Below are 15,880 nucleotides of genomic sequence, written 5' to 3' on the forward strand. Positions count from 1 at the left end.
TGTAAGTTCCCCACCTTGCCGGACTATCCTGATAAAGCTTTGACTGGCCCCAACACTGCCCTGGATAGAACCCATAACATCTAGGGGAATGTTTCTTAGGAACTGAGGTGGTATGAGTGGGACTGGTCTATCAACGGAGTTCATCCCTCCACAAGCCATCAACTAAACTTTGTTTCATAGCTTATTACTTACATATCTTGGTCATGGTGTCATAGAATGTTAGAGTTAGAGCAAACCTTAGAGATTGTCTCCTCCAATACCCTTTTAACAAAAAAATCAAAGGACCGAAGAGATTAAAGGAATTGCCCCAGAGTATCACAGATAAGGAATGGTAGAGCCCAGAGTAGAACTCAAGGCTTTTTGACTTCTAGGCCAGTGGTTTTCGCCTTTACCACACTGCCTCCGCATTTGCCTAGTTTTCTGAGATTAACGATGGAATCCTATGACAGCAGAGGTTTGAAGTTCAACAACTTTTAGTTCTGGAGTAGAATAAACAAAGCAAAAATATCCAACCCTGAAATAAAGAAAATGTATGTGTGTGTGCACACGTAGGAAGGATTCAATTATAAATTACACCTAAAAACCCCACATAACATATACAGTTTCCTATATAGAGTTCTTATCTAAAAAATCAAGTTCCATTCTGCTAATAATGTTTGAAACTATATGGGATATTGTGCACAACATATGTATGTATGTATATGTATATGTATATGTATATATATATGTGTGTTTCCTCTACTTTTAAAATTGAAGTAAATCTAAATTAATTTTGAAATTAAGAAAAAAAAATCTAATGCCACACCTTGAAGTAAGTCAAAATAGCCCGGAGTGTGTATACACACACACAGAAGTATACACGTAATATGTCTATACACATATATGTGTGCATGTGTGTTTATCTATCCATACACATATATGTGGGTATATCTATCTATAGAGAGACATATAGCTATATCTACAGATATCTGTAGACATAAATATATTTGTTTCTATACATATATAAATAAGGTCTATATATTTGTTTCTTTAGGTATATAGATTCTATGTATAAATATATTTATTTCTTTTTTTAGGTAGATAAATAGACACATATACACATATATGGCCAGGTTGGCAATATGTATACATATAGAGACAGATACAGAGAGAGAGAGAGAGAGAGTGTCAGGTTGGGAATTAAGATCATAGATTTGAAGCAGGAAGGGATTTTGTATGTCACTTAGTTAAATGATATAAATGAGAAAACCGAGGCCTAGAAGGTGAAGTATCAGAATTTGCACTCAAGTCCTCTTACTCTAAATCCAATGATCTTTCTATTGTAGTACAATAGAGAAAATTAATTATTGTACCCAAAGCTATCAAGAACCTTCATCTTTATTCTCTTATTTTGTGTTCCTTGCTTTGAGGCCTCTTACGGAATTTACAACCATATGGTCTCATAAAATTGTATAAACCAAAGGAACTATACCGTTATGGCACAGGCCCCTTAGAAGAAGGGTTTCCCTTCATTCTCAGGCACTCCCTCCAGATCCTCCAGAGTAGCATTACCTAGTGGATTTGTAGAAGAATCATCTGAATGATCACGGATGTGAAAAGCCTGAGAAAAAGATACTGAGATGGAATTTGAAATCCTGCTTAATCGATTCCCCTTTCTGGAGGCTGGAACTTTTGGAGGCACAGCCTCTGTCATTTCAACATCCATATCCTCAAGGTCCATAATTTTTTGCTGCCATTTGTTTTGGGATGAACTAGGCAACAGAGATCTTGACATCCTGGACGTCGGTCTAAGATCTTCAACGTTTAGGAGGACCTCCACCACGTGATCATTATGCTTTTTTTTCTTGGGTCTTTTCTCTACAACCTTCTGATCTTTCCTCTTTCTGAAAAACTCAGAAAACATTTTTTTTTTTTCTGGGCTCTGATCCTCTGCTCTATCAGGGTTAGCACTCATTTCTTATAATTTCACTCTCAGTTAAAGTGTCAAGGAAACTTAAATCATCTCTATTTTCCCAAACACCGAAAAGTAATTTTAAAAACAATTCAGAGAATTAAAATGGCTTCTAAGACCAACATCTATAAGCTGGCCTACTTTCAGGGCTGTCTCATGGTATCTAGGGAAGAAAGCTAAAACAGAATTCTTCATTATAGACTAAAGGATTCTAGAAACAGAAGGCAGTGTTTCTAAACTATACCTAATAGTCAATTTGCATTTATTAAGTGCCTGCTATGTGCCTGGAACTGTGCTAAGAGATGTGAGTACAAAGTAAGGCAAAAATATAGTCTAGGCTCTAAAGGAGCTCATAGTCTAAGGGGAAAGGCAATATGCAAACAGCTATGTACAAATAGGATATGTACAGGGCAAGTTGGAGATAATCACAGAGGGAAGGCTCTAAGATTTAGAAGGACAATGGCTATTGTGGAAATATATTTTACATGACTTCATATGTATAATTGGTATCATATTTCTTGCCTTCTGGATGGGAGGGGAAGGGGGTAGAGGGAGGTAGAGAATTTGGAACTGAAAATAAAAAGTAAATTAAATTTAAAAATACAGAAAGACTAAGAAAGGCTTCTTGTAGAAGGTGAGACTTCAGGTGAGACTTGAAGGATGCCAAGAAAGCTAGGAGAGAAGGTACAAAGGTTATGTTATTTAAAAGATATATTAAAAGTTATAATATCTTCAGTAAGACTTGGAGACACATCTTATATTATAATGATAGTTTTAAAGGGATATATTGATACAATCTGCCCCCTGATCTCTGATATATTGTGTTCTAAAGAATTTGTCAGATAACTTATTTCATGATGATTAACCAATTATAATCTTTTTCAGGTAATTTGATACCTTAACTCAGTTAAAAATCTCTATCCACTCAATATGGTTCTTAAGGAGTAAAGCTAATAATCATTGCTTCAGTTGTAATGGGCAGATGAATGAGACGTTTTTAATCACAGAAAGGTGGGATAGGCCTTTGGGTCACCTCAAGTCGTGCAGCACAGGTTTATGCCATTATGACAAATTTTTATGACTCTATGATCGTAGATTTATGAATTACGACCAATTCATAAGTCAAGCCTTCCTATCAACACAGCCCTTCTGATCATTCTTACGTAGTGCCTGTCTTTGAAGCTCAATATTCTCTAGTCATTGATCCTCTGCCTCCTATGTAAAATATCCCTGAGCTGAACTGAGTATTGCATCAGTGTCCTGCACCTCTCCGGTGGCTTGAAATTGTTATTGTTGTTTGTCCTTCATTCTGAAAGAAGACCAATGACATCATGAGGGTGAGGCAGCGTTGTCGTCAGTCTCACTCTCTCCTCCAGAGTCATCTAAGTTCAGTGGCAAGACAAAAGTCAAGATAACTGGCAATGGCCCGATGAAATTAGTTTAAAATTCAACTCCAGTTTTGAATTGTTTGGTCATTTTCTATTTGAGTCATATTTATATTTCCCACATGCTCACCTTTTCTTCCCAAGTGCTGATTTCCATAGTCTACATCTAGACTGCTTTCATTCTCATAGGCAAGGTTTCCTAATAGTATGGAGAATAAAGAAAAAAAAATTAGGGGAGAAGAAAGGCATTTACTATCAATGAATAATATTTACAAGGAGATTAAGACACTTTTCTAGGCACAATTCTTTTAAATAAGTAATTGATGTCAATGGGTAATGGGACAAAAGCAAAAAACTATTGATGTTAAATATAAAAATATATTAATAATTTTCAAACTCAATGCTAGTCTTTTAGGAGCTGAATTCTCTCTCATATTCTAACAAATGCTATAGCATTTATCCTGATTTCTCTGGACTTCAGTTCTTCCCTTAATAAAATAAAGGAGTTGGACTAGATCTAGTATTCTTTTTTGTATGTCAAGAAACCTTGTAACAACTGGTGAAGCCCTATGGACCCCTTTTCAGAATAATATTTTTAAATGCATAAAATAAAAATCACAGAATTGCAAAGAAAACCAATTATATAGAAATATAGCTAACTAAAAAAATTTTTAATTAATAAGTTTAGAATCTTTAGACCAGATGATCTCTTTCTAGGATCCCTTTCAGTTCTAACATTTTATTTTTTTTCCAGCATTAAAATTGGCAGTATTAAATATACTATGATATTCTGCAATTCCTGGGACAAATATTCTGTTGAATATAATCATTGCAATTCTCCTTGAAAATGTTTTTGACTCTTTTTCAAGGTGTCTCTGTTTCATCTTCCCATCTAGACTGTAATAGCTAGCATTTACATAGTGTTTTTTATCCAATGGTTCTAAATTTTTTTTGTCTCAAGTCCCCTTTACACCCTTAAAATTATTCAGGGCCCCAAACAACTTCTGTTTATGTGGATAATACCTATCAACATTTACTATGTTAAAAATGAAAGCTGATAAGTTTAAAAGCAAATAATAAACCCATTACATGTCAACATAAATGACATTTTAGTAAAAAATAACTATGTTTTCCAAAATAAAAGAAATTTAGCAAGAAGAGTGGTATTATTTTATTTTTATTTTTTGCAAATCTCTAATGTCTGGCTTAACGGAAGACAATTGGGTTCTCATATCTGATTCTGCACTCAATCTGTTGCAATATCTTACAATATGTTGTTTTGGTTAAAGTTTATCAAGAACATCTGGCCGCACATAGGCATGTAGTTGGAAAAGGGACGAGTGTTTTAATAAGCAAATAACATCTTAGTATTATTATAAAAATAATTTTGATCTCATGGACCCCTGGTTGGAACTACAGCTTTAAGGTTTGAATAGCACCTTATAAATATTCTCATTTTATCCTTCAAATAACCCTGGGAGGTAGGTACCATTATTATTCCCATTTTACAGATGAGAAAACTGAGGCAGAACAAATTAATATGACTTTCTCAGGGTCATGCAACTAGTAAGTGTTTAGGGTCACATTTGAATTCAGGTCCCCAAAACCAGTACTCTATCAATTGTACCATATAACTAACTGCCTTTTAAACTCCTAGGGGAGATGAGCTAGATCTTACGTCATTTGTATCCCACTGCAGTGCCTAGTACTGCACTCATCACATAGAAGGTACTCAATAATATATGCTTATTGGTTGACTGAACATCACTAAATTATGTTAAACTAAGATGATGAAAATAATAATGCATTTGTAAGTTAATAGTATTCAACAGTGTATCCTCCCTGAGGACATCGTGTTTAATTTCTTAGCAGGTCACAATCCTACAAATCTGGTCTTGGAAAATACTTACTGTATCCACCACCATCACGATCTGGCACTGGGTGCATGCTGTACAGAGAAGTAGGCTGCCTGGAGGTCATTTGGAAGGATTCTGGGTAATCTCGATTGCCTCTCCCAGGAGAACCCAAGGTCCGATGGAAAAGCCCAGAATGATGACCCTTGTTACCTGCCCTATAGTATGATTTGACAAAATTAATAAAGTTTCAAACATTTAAATAGTGGAATTTACTGAAAAAGGACTTTCTTCAGAAGCACATTTACTTCCCACCCACTACTTAGGGGTGGGGGAAGAGTTCATCTGCCTTCCAGGCAGATTGTACTACATGATTGACAATAAGCTTTAGATGCTTTCTCTGAGGCAAAGGGCCCTGAGCCTATTTAGGTCCATTTTGTGGGGACAAAAGTGATCACAATATATGACCATATGGGTAGGTGTATTTGACCCAAGTCAAATAATTTTATTCATTCTCACAGACTTTATTGTCAGTTTTATTGTCATATAGTTAGAGAACAATAATTGCTCGTAATAATTGCTTTCATTTCTTCTTCATTGGTTGTAGATTAACCTTTTTCATTTTTGATGCTGGTAATTTGTATTTTCTAAATCAAATTAGTCAACAGTTTATTTTGTTGGTTTTTTCCCAATATTGTTAAAAGTTTTAAAACTTTTAATTTTGTTCATCTGTCCTTTGATTTTTAGAATTTCTATTTTTGGTGTTTACTTGGATTTTTTAATTTGTTATTTTTCTAGATTCTTTTTAGATGTACACCCATTTTATTGATCTGCTCTTTCTCTCATTTATTATGTATTTTCCAATGACTTTACAATCTGAGAACTAGTCTCCATCTCTTGGAGGTCAGGCTCTTGACACTTACCCTCTGCCCATTTCTGGATTCTCTGAATAGGAGTAGTCATGATTGTTTTGACTATTTTGTTTATATGCACTTCCCCAATTATCTGGAGTGCCCAGGTTGTCTTCAGCACCTTGATAGTTTGGAATTCCCAGGGAACCAGGATAGTTTTGATTATTTCTGTTCCTGGAGCCTAGATAGTCTTTGGTACCCATATGATCTGGAATTCCCAGGGAACCTGGGTGGTGTGGATAGTTCTTGGAACTTGATCTGTAAGCATTGCTCCCAGAATCTGGATCATCTGGATCCTCTCTAGAGTCCTGATAATCCTTAGCCCCAGGATAGTCTGGAATCATCACAAAGCTGAAGGAGTCCAGGCTGTGCTTGGACCTTGAATGGTGGGAACTGTTCCTAGGGCCTGGGTAGTCAGGAGTCCTCTGGGATCTTGAAAAGGTTGTATTTGTATGGGATCCTGGATACTCCTGATGATTCCTGAAGCCTAGATTGTCTAGGTAGTCCTCAGCTCCAGGATAATCTGGACTGTTCAGTGCATCAGGACAATTGGGATAATTGTGAGTGCTTGAATACTTTGCGTTGTCTTTGAACTTCAGGTTGTTAGAATTATTCCGGGAATATGGATAGTCTGGACTGTTCAGAGAATCCAGATTTACCCTGGAGTTGGTGAAGTCTGGGTAATCAGATTCTTGTTCATATTCTTGGTTCCTATAGAAGGCAGTCATGCTGGAGAAAGATTCTTCACAACGATGTATTCCCTTAACCCAAGATCTTTTCTCAGTCAGCAGTTACTCCATCTTTGCAGAGAGAGAGAGAAAGAGAGAGAGAGACAACCCAGCTTTATTTCCTCTCACTGACAATAGGCTATGTAAGAATCAGACAAACCAAAGCGTTCTCCATAAAATAGGAAATGATTCAACAGAGCCCCATTAGAGGGGTCACTATATCAAAGTACCAGCTAAAAGGACAGCACCTACAGGGAAGAATCAGAAGTTAATGCTGCCTCAAGGACCCAGTAAACAGATTCATTTCGATCCCACAATTGTTCAGTGAGTACTCTGAGTTTTTTCTATGTGCATTTCCCACCTCTGTTCTTTTCAACAATCTGTTCAATCTGCCTAGAATGTTCTCTCTCCTCTCCTCTGTCTCTTAGAATCCTTAGCTTCCCTTCAAGAGCCACCTGAGGCCTTACCTCCTCCACTAAGCCTTTCCTAGAAGTCTCCTACCCTCCCTGCTCCAGTTAGTGCTTTTGCACTCTTCAAATTACCTTGTATTTGTTTGTGGAAGCATTTCTCCACAAAGTCCTACTCTATAGGAACCTATTTCCAAACCTGGCGTTGTGGAGTTTGTGAGGGACTGTCTGATGTTGGCTACTGCCAAGTGCAGATTGTGGCAAGATGGGGTAGGAACAAGATATTAGGAAGTAACCGGAGCTCACGCTCCCGAGGCAGGGGCTGTGCTAGGCGGAGTTGTGGTGAACTGGGATGGGAACTGGATACGGAGAAGTAACCGGAGCTCACGCTCCTGAGGCAGTGGGCAGTGCTATGTGGAGCTGTGATAAGCTGGGGAAGGAACAGAATACAAGGAAGTAGCCGGAGCACGTGCTCCTGAGGCAGGGGGCTGTGCCACATGGGAGTGGGACGGCAGAGAACGAGTTCCTTTGACTAGTCCTCTTCCCTAGGTGCAACGTTAACCCCAGACGTCTCCTTCCTGACTTCCTGGGTCACGTTCTTTCCCTTTGTGTAGCACTGACCCCAGACGCCTCCTCCCGGTATCTGGGCCTGACTTCCTGGGTCATGTACTCTCCCTTTGTCTATGCACTAATCCCAGACGCCTCCTTCCTGTATCTGGTCCTAGCCTCCTGTGTCACTTCCTCTCCCTTGGTGTGCTAAACTCATACATCCCCTTCCGGGTATCTGACCCTACAATCAATGACTAGTAGGCGGGCTGAGGAGGAGGGGCTAAGTAGGTACTTAAGGAACGGTGGTGGTCGGAGCTCGCTCTCTCTTTTGCTCCTGCTCTCTTGCTCTGGCCTTCCTGCTTGGCCTTGCTGTGATGGCCTCTGAATAAAGCTCGAGTGTTGGCACCTCCTGATCGGCTCGTCTCTGTGTGTTTATCCGGGTAGGCTCCGAAGACTGGTAAGTAGTATGACCCTGGCAGCCTGCTCCTTATAGGAGGAGAGTGCATGGCGCAGCCGGCACAGAGTTAATCCTGGATTTTTGAAGGTTATGAAGCACAAGCTCTAGCAGATGCTACCATGCTACAAAAACTTTGAGGAAAGTCCCAGCTATGACTACATCTGCTTTCCAAGGTCCAGTCTACTAAGTATAAAAAGACTCATCATTCCCAGTCTGGCCATTTGTTGATGGACTTTTTGAGCATGGAAATCCCAAGAAAAAAAGAAAAAGACAAAATGAATTTCGTTCATATGTGCCTTCCTTGGACTTCTTCAGTGATGATAGCAGAAAGACGGGTGGGACAAGGGGTATAGGGTGCTAAGAGTCACAGATTTAAGAATAGCTATACACATTAGCATAACTGTTAGTGTTCTACCTGTGAGATACATGGCCAGGTGACATAGTGCTCTAGGAAGTCAATCATACCAGTCTTGACATTCTCACCTCTAAATGAAACTAGAAGACAAAGATGTTTTTATAAATAGAAGAATGATTCATAAGTGCTCACTGAAGAGGCAGATAGAAGGGAGTTTGTAGAATTGGCTTTATCCCAAAGTAACCAAAACATCATTTCAGAAGCAACCAAAAACATTATTTAAAGGGATATGTAATCATCTCATGATGAGTAATTGCAAAAAGACCGTGATAATATAGTAATTGCAGTTTTGGGGCCAATATTTGTTGCAGAGGAAGATTTCTATAAAGAATTCAATGTCAACCTCCAAATTAAATCAACAGATATATAACCTGTGTGACTTCATGCACAGTGAGCATAGAGGAGGATAGTTTAAAAAAAAAAATGTTGCAAAATGTGGTTCACAGGAGAACAATTTATATGATAAAAGCATTGTAAAGACAAACAACTTAAAAAGATTTGAGGACTCTGATCAATGCAATGACCCGCCATGAATCCAGAAGACTGATGATGAAGCATGTGACCCTTCCCTTGACAGAGAAGAGTCAAGATGCAGAATAAGACACAAGAAATTTGTTTTGCTTGACTATGATTATTTGTTAAAAGGATTTTTTTTCTTTTCAATGAAGGGGGTGGAAGAGAGAGAAAATAAATGATTGTTAATGAAAAAAAACCACTGAGAAAAAAGAAAAAGAGCGGCAGCTAGGTGGCGCAGTAGACAGAGTACCAGCCCTGGATTCAGGAGGACCTGAGTTCAAGTCTGGCCTTAGGCACATAACACTTACTAGCTGTGTGACCCTGGGCAAGTCATTTAACCCCATTGCCTAACCAAAAAACAAACAAACAAACAAAAAAACCAAAAAAAAGAAAAAGAAAAAGAAAATGTGTTTCGGTAGTAAAAAAAATGAGAGTGAGAAAAAGCTTGCAGAAACTATAGAGAAGATTCATGGTGGATATCATAAATATGTTCTTCAAGAAGAGAGTCAGGACATTGGCAGCTAGGTTGTACAATGACTAGAGGGACTTGGAGTTAGGGAGTCCTAAGTTCAAGTCCTACCTCAGACTCATTAGCTATGTACCTTTGGACGTCACTTCATGGCGATAATAGGGAGCAGCTAGGTGGCTCGGTGAAAGCACCAGCCCTGAAGTCAGGAGGACCTGAGTACAAATCCGGCCTCTGACCAAACACTTGACACTTACTAGCTGCTTGACCCTGGGCAAGTCATTTAACCCCAATTGCCTAAAAAAAACAATTAGGGATAATAATTGTATCTATCCCCCAGGGTGATTGTGAGAAATGAGATAACATCTGTAATGCATTTTGCAAATTTTAAAGCTGTATATAAATGTTATATTATTACCATGTATTATTTTTGTTGTTATTATTACTGTTACTGTGGTAGCCCAGTTCCGAGAATGATTGTCAGTCTTAACAGGACTCTTGAATAACCTCAAAACCTAGCAGGCTGAAGAAGCATGGGCTCAACAGCATCCCTGAGAGCAAAGATACGAGGCACAGGAGAAAGATTCCCCCCTTCCAACCTCCCCACTCTTGTTTCCAGCAGTAACAAGTCTTGCAGGATTCAAGTACAAAAAGTTCAAGAACTAGGCTGATGGATGCCTTCTTGGGAACACGGAGAAAAATAAATATTTTCTCTGAAAAGGAGAACATTGAAAATCAAGGAAAAAGTGGGGGTACAAATCTTCCAGGCTAGCTATCCTCTCCTAAGAATAAAAGAAATGGTTCAGTGTAACATATCTCTGCACCCAACAATTTCTTATCGAGATGGAGCTGTGGATCAATTGGGGCAGGCAGTGGACAGAATGTCTGTTTAGGAAAGGAAGAAATAATAAACTTTCTCTGCTGTTAAACTTTACTATGTCTATACAAAAAAGAAAAAAATATGTTAATTCAAAGGGGAAAATGACAGAGAAAGAGCCAGGAGGCAATAGATGTGAGCCTGTTCAAATATAACCAGTTTTGCCTACTCAAACTGATGGGATATAGGCCCAAACTGAGACCTTTGCCCCTTGCCCCAAAAAGAATTTGAGTCTACAGGTCCCAGAAAACCCTTAAACTTTCTTTGACCTCACTCTGGTCTCAAATGGTTACCTGAGGCTATACTCCACTCAACTATCTTTCCTTATAGACTCTCCCTATCTCCCTTCGAAAACCTAATGAAGATATTTCCCACCTTTGATCTTATCCAGACCCCATTCAAACCTTTTCCTTCCAGTTCCCTCCATTATCTATTCTCATTGTCCATTCAACCTCCCAGACATTCCCATTGGAATTCTCCCTAAACTCACCCCAGCTTCAGGATCTTTCTCCCAGCCCCTCCTTCGAATACCCAAAATTATTTGGTTTATAAGATCCACCCTGGCCCCCATTTAAACACTGAGATTTCCTCATGCCCACTCATTTTTTACACGTATCACTAATGTTCAGATCCCTTAAGAGTCTGGCCTGTATGGCCCTTCCCTAAAACAACTGTCTCTAGCTGAAAGAAGATTTGGGTCAAATTCTTTTGAGCAGGACCTGCGTGTTGTCCCAGCACCCCTAAACCTCTAGACCTCATCAAAACCTCTGCACAGAGGAAATTAACATCCAGAGAAGTAAAATTATAAGCAACCTGAGGGCTAGGATTGCTTCTTATATAGCTTAATAGTTCCCATTCACTTTGCCTGGTATTAACAGGTATGGGCCCTGAGAATATCCCCCCAAAACAACTTTCCTTGAATTTTCCCACATGGTCAAGTGGCACCATCCCAGTACTCCTCTCAACTGGCCTTTCTTTGTAGCCTACACCCCATCTCCCAGTTCTCTGTTACCTCTAACCTGGCCCAGCTCTTCATTGTCTGTTACCTCCAGATTGCCCTTGATTCCATCTAGATTCCTTCTCTGTTCTCCCCATCTTCTGTATAAAAGATCCATCTTGCTTCCATTAAAGTGCTCAGATTCCTTAAGAGTCCAGCCAATGCTGAGATTCGTTAAGATCTTGCCCACCTCTATTGATGTTCTAATAAACCTTGTCTTTGGCTGAAAGAGAGGCTTGAGTCAAATTCGTTTGAGGCAGGACCTGCATCGCTTGCCCTTGAATTTTGGGGTCCCAGCACTTTTAAACCTCAACAGCACAATGCTCAATACACCCATGGAGATGTCCCAACCTTCTGTTTCTCTCCTAGAATAAATTGATGTCCCTGAGAGAATGGTGGATGGAGAATATCTATCTATTCCTGACTTCTGTGAGCCACATCTAGACAGACTCATGTGGACATACATGGGCAAAACATAGCACTACTCCTCTTACATCAGCAAAAACAATGTTATGTGATTAAAATAAATCAAATTAATCAAAAAAGAGAAGGCCAATCACACAAGAGGCAGTACTTATCTGGTGCGGGAGGGGGAGAAAAGATATTAGGGGAGAATTTACAAATGTTCCTGCATTCCTGGAGGTGATAGGACCTAGGGGCAATAAAACACTAACCTATTGAAGTACAGGTATACCCCATTTATTGTACTTTGCTTTATCACCCTTGGCAGATAATGCATGTTTTTGTTTTTGTTTTTGTTTTTACGAATTGAAGGTTTCTGACAACCCTGCATTTGATATCTTATCAGCACAGTTTTTCCAATAGCACAACAATATTGAAATTAGGCCAATTAATAACCCTGCAATGGCCTCTAAGTGTTTAAGGGAAAGAAAGAGTCCCACTTCTCTCACTTGAAATCAAAAGCTAGAAATATTTTGCTTGAAGAGGAAGGCAAGTAGCAGAAATAGACCAAAAGCTAGATTACCACTCTGATCAGTCAGCAGCCATTAACACTGAGGCAAGACCTTCTACCAGCAAAAATATTATGACTCTCTGAAGCCTCAGATGAAGGTTAGGATTTTTCTTTTTAGCAATAAAGTATTTTTAATTAAGGTATACACATATTTTTAGACATAATACTATTGCACACTTACTAGACTACAGTATAGTATAAACATGACTTTTGTATGTAATGGGAAACTAAAAAATTCCTGTAACTCACTTTATTGCAATAATTGCTTTATTGCAGTGGTCTGGAACCAAGCCTGCAATAGCTCCAAGGTATCCCTGCATCAGGATAAACTATAAAAGTTCAATAAAGTTGGCATGCCAAGAGATATTGCCTTTCTCTGACTAACCTGAGGGCATCTTAGCTGGGTGCAGTAAACAGTTTCATACCCTCATCTTCTCTCTTTTGAATCTCTTAAAGAATAGCTTAGGGGTAGCTAGGTGGTCCAGTGGATAGAGCACAGGAGGACCTGAGTTCAAATCCGACCTCAGATCAAACACTCGACACTAACTGTGTCACCCTGGGCAAGTCACTTAACCCCAATTGCCTTTAAAAAAAATAGCTTAGAGTAATTTGAATGGTTTAGCTTTCTTGACTAAGGTGAAGATGTGAGATAGAAAAATAAATGGAATGAGGAGTGCTTCCCAGAGTGTGCTGATAAATGTTTAACAACTGACCCTGGATGGACTGGATGGAGGAATGTTTATAAGTCCCAGTTTTAAGTCAAATTTGCATTATTAACACTTCTTAAAGTTTAGACAATCAACAAAACCAAATCAAGCCTTGATTTGTGGCATTTGCTAATTTCTGAAGTAGAGACGCTCACACAGGTGAAAAAGTTGGATACATTTTCACTGTAAACACTTACACTTAGGAAATGGAGAGACACTACAAATTAGGATTTGATTTACTGTTTCCTTGATTTTCTAGACTTTAAAAACTATTATGATAATGAAGATTAAACTTAAAAGTGATTAGAAGGCTCAGGCGACAAGCAGCAGGCGGAAGAGCTCTAAGACTGCGTGGTTGGGCCCCAGGCTTGGGCACTTCAGAACCGTGGGGTGCCATGGCCACCATGGGTGCCCTCACTGACTCTCAGATGCGATTTGGTAGGCAGGCTGGACAACTTCGAGAAGCTCAGGGGATGCAAAAACAGAAACTTAAAGCTAAAGAGTTTTGTGCACAAGATGAAGAAAATGAAAGGCAAAGAACTGACATGGAAGAAGCGTTATACAGAGCACAAGAAAGAAAAAAGGCCATTGAAAGTGCAAAAATCTATCAATATTACCAGACAGAGTGAAGACTTTCCATGTACTATCTCTGATTCCTTGCTTTTCATATGTATTTAATATAATACCTGTACGTATGTGAGCATTATTTACATGACATGTTGCACATTTTTTTGTATAGAGTGCACTTTTTCTTAGTAAAGTTCTAAAAGAGCAAGACACTCAGATTCAGTTCCAGAAGAGCAAAGTAAAAACAGATGCAAAGTGGGAGGAATAATTGAAGCGAAATATTGAAAAAAGCTTTTCGAGAGGAACAAGACAAAGCAGGCAAACATCGAAATGACAGAATGGCCCTTGCAAATGATCATCTTAAACAAATGAAGGAGTGAGAAGAGGTGGAAGAACAAAGGAAAAGAGAAGAAAAAGATGCCAACGAAATAGAAAAATAGGCTAAATTACATGAATTAGAACTGGCAAAGAGACAGGAAAAGAAGGAAGAAAAGATGCTTGAGTGCAAAAGAATTCTTCAAACCATGGAACATAGAAATATAATCAGTGCGATCGAAGAACAACAATGAGAGGAGGAAGATGAAAAAAATTAGAAAATTTGTCAAAGCAAAGAAGGGTCTGGCAAATATTAGAAGAGAAAAAGATACTGAAACTTACAAGCTGATGGAAGAATGTAAAGAAAGGATTTTTAACTTGCTGAATGAACTTAATAGAAAGAAACCTGACAATGAAGATGAGCTTATTGCCAGAGATATTGTAGAAGCTGAGGCTGAAAAGGTACAGGCCAAAAAGGAAAAAGAAGAAAGAAAGAAAGCAAAAATAAAAAAAAGATTGAAGAATGTAGAGATGCAGTGATTGAAAGTAAAAAGGAGCATAAAAAGCAAGAAAAAAATAAGCTGAAGAAACCCTGAAACTCGTTAAGACAGATCAGTTGTTTTGGAAGCATGAGGAGGAAAAACAGTGAAAAGCAGATGAGGAAAAGAAGGCGACACAAACATTAATCACTCAGCAGATAGCTGAAAAAAAGGTTAATTTAAAGCAACAAGTAGAAAACAATTTGGAATATTACAGAGAGACTGAAGCTCTTGCTCTTGAAAAGGAGAAGAAATTTAAGCAATATGCAAGAGAAGTCCCTGAATCTGAATCAAAGTCAACTAACAATATTTACCCTCTATTAAGAGCTGTAAAGTTTGGTCCTGGAGGGGGTCGAGGACTGCCTTTTACAGAAAGAGGTAGAATCAGGCCCAGCTATCAAACAAGGGATTTCTATGGAACCCGGCTCCCTACTTATGCCTTTAGGAGACAAATGAAAGGTGATAGTATTGGAAGGACTAAAGGAAGACTAAGTTTTACATGGTAGAAAACAAATTTTATTTTTTCATTTTAAGGAGGACTTTGTCTCAAAATTGTAATGCAATTGACAGAAGAGGTATTTTCGCTGTTTACGTCATTGAATTACAATCTTATTAAGTACTACTATAAATAAAATGACTTCATTGAAAAACAAACTTGAAAGTGAGTTCCTGCATACATCCCCTCCCCTCCAGGAGGGTTTGCCAGTGCACACTGGACACGGGGGAATGGGGGCCCAGAAGGAGATTGCCTATAAACTCCCATGAAGTGATCTAAAGTGTAAAATAAACCAAACCTTTGAGTATAAAATAGAGTGAAGTACCTGTTCTACCAGCCACGCAGATATTCTTTGTGTGGAGGATGAGCCCTTGGGACCTATATATAAACAGCAGAAGGTTTATATAGACTCATAAGGCCAAAACTAGGGTGAGGCAAGCAGTGCTTTGCCTTTAAGGGATGAATTTCAAGGGCACTAACAGCCCTTCAGCAGCTTGGTTGGCAAGGAAGCTTTTTTGTTCTTGCCCTACATTCCTTCATCTGAGGAAGCTTTTCATGCTTCTTATCTTGGTGCCAGCCACAAAAATTTCTGTCGGCCAGAGGCTCTCAATGCCCTGGTAACATATAAGAATTGCAAAAGGGATAGCTAAGCTTCCAATATCATTTTTCTGTGGGCCAGCCCCTTGAGATCTAGTAACTAGCACCATCTGCTGGCAGAGAATCAAACAACAAGTGGAGCTAAGGGCAGCTTTGAGGACTCGGTGCTTGCGG

General features: G+C 38.8%; 1 protein-coding gene and 1 pseudogene across 1 annotated transcript in view; one reads left to right on the forward strand and one right to left on the reverse strand.

Annotated features, from left to right (window-relative positions):
* The window catches only part of LOC114052337 (transmembrane channel-like protein 5), an 82,294-nt gene extending 75,437 nt beyond the window's left edge, over positions 1-6,857 (reverse strand). Inside the window, exons 1-3 of the mRNA XM_027874889.1 lie at positions 6,113-6,857; positions 5,247-5,407; positions 3,467-3,535 (exon numbers count right to left, since the gene is read on the reverse strand). Coding sequence (XP_027730690.1) covers positions 3,467-3,535; positions 5,247-5,407; positions 6,113-6,828 — 946 coding nt within the window. The 5' untranslated portion in view covers positions 6,829-6,857. The remainder of the gene's footprint in view (positions 1-3,466; positions 3,536-5,246; positions 5,408-6,112) is intronic.
* Positions 6,858-13,596: 6,739 nt separating this feature from the next.
* On the forward strand, positions 13,597-15,119 carry LOC114052196 (annotated as a pseudogene).
* Positions 15,120-15,880: the final 761 nt, after the last annotated feature.

The sequence above is a fragment of the Vombatus ursinus genome, unplaced genomic scaffold (assembly GCF_900497805.2).
Source record: "Vombatus ursinus unplaced genomic scaffold, bare-nosed wombat genome assembly UNPS02014807.1, whole genome shotgun sequence".
Taxonomy (NCBI): Eukaryota; Metazoa; Chordata; class Mammalia; order Diprotodontia; family Vombatidae; genus Vombatus; species Vombatus ursinus.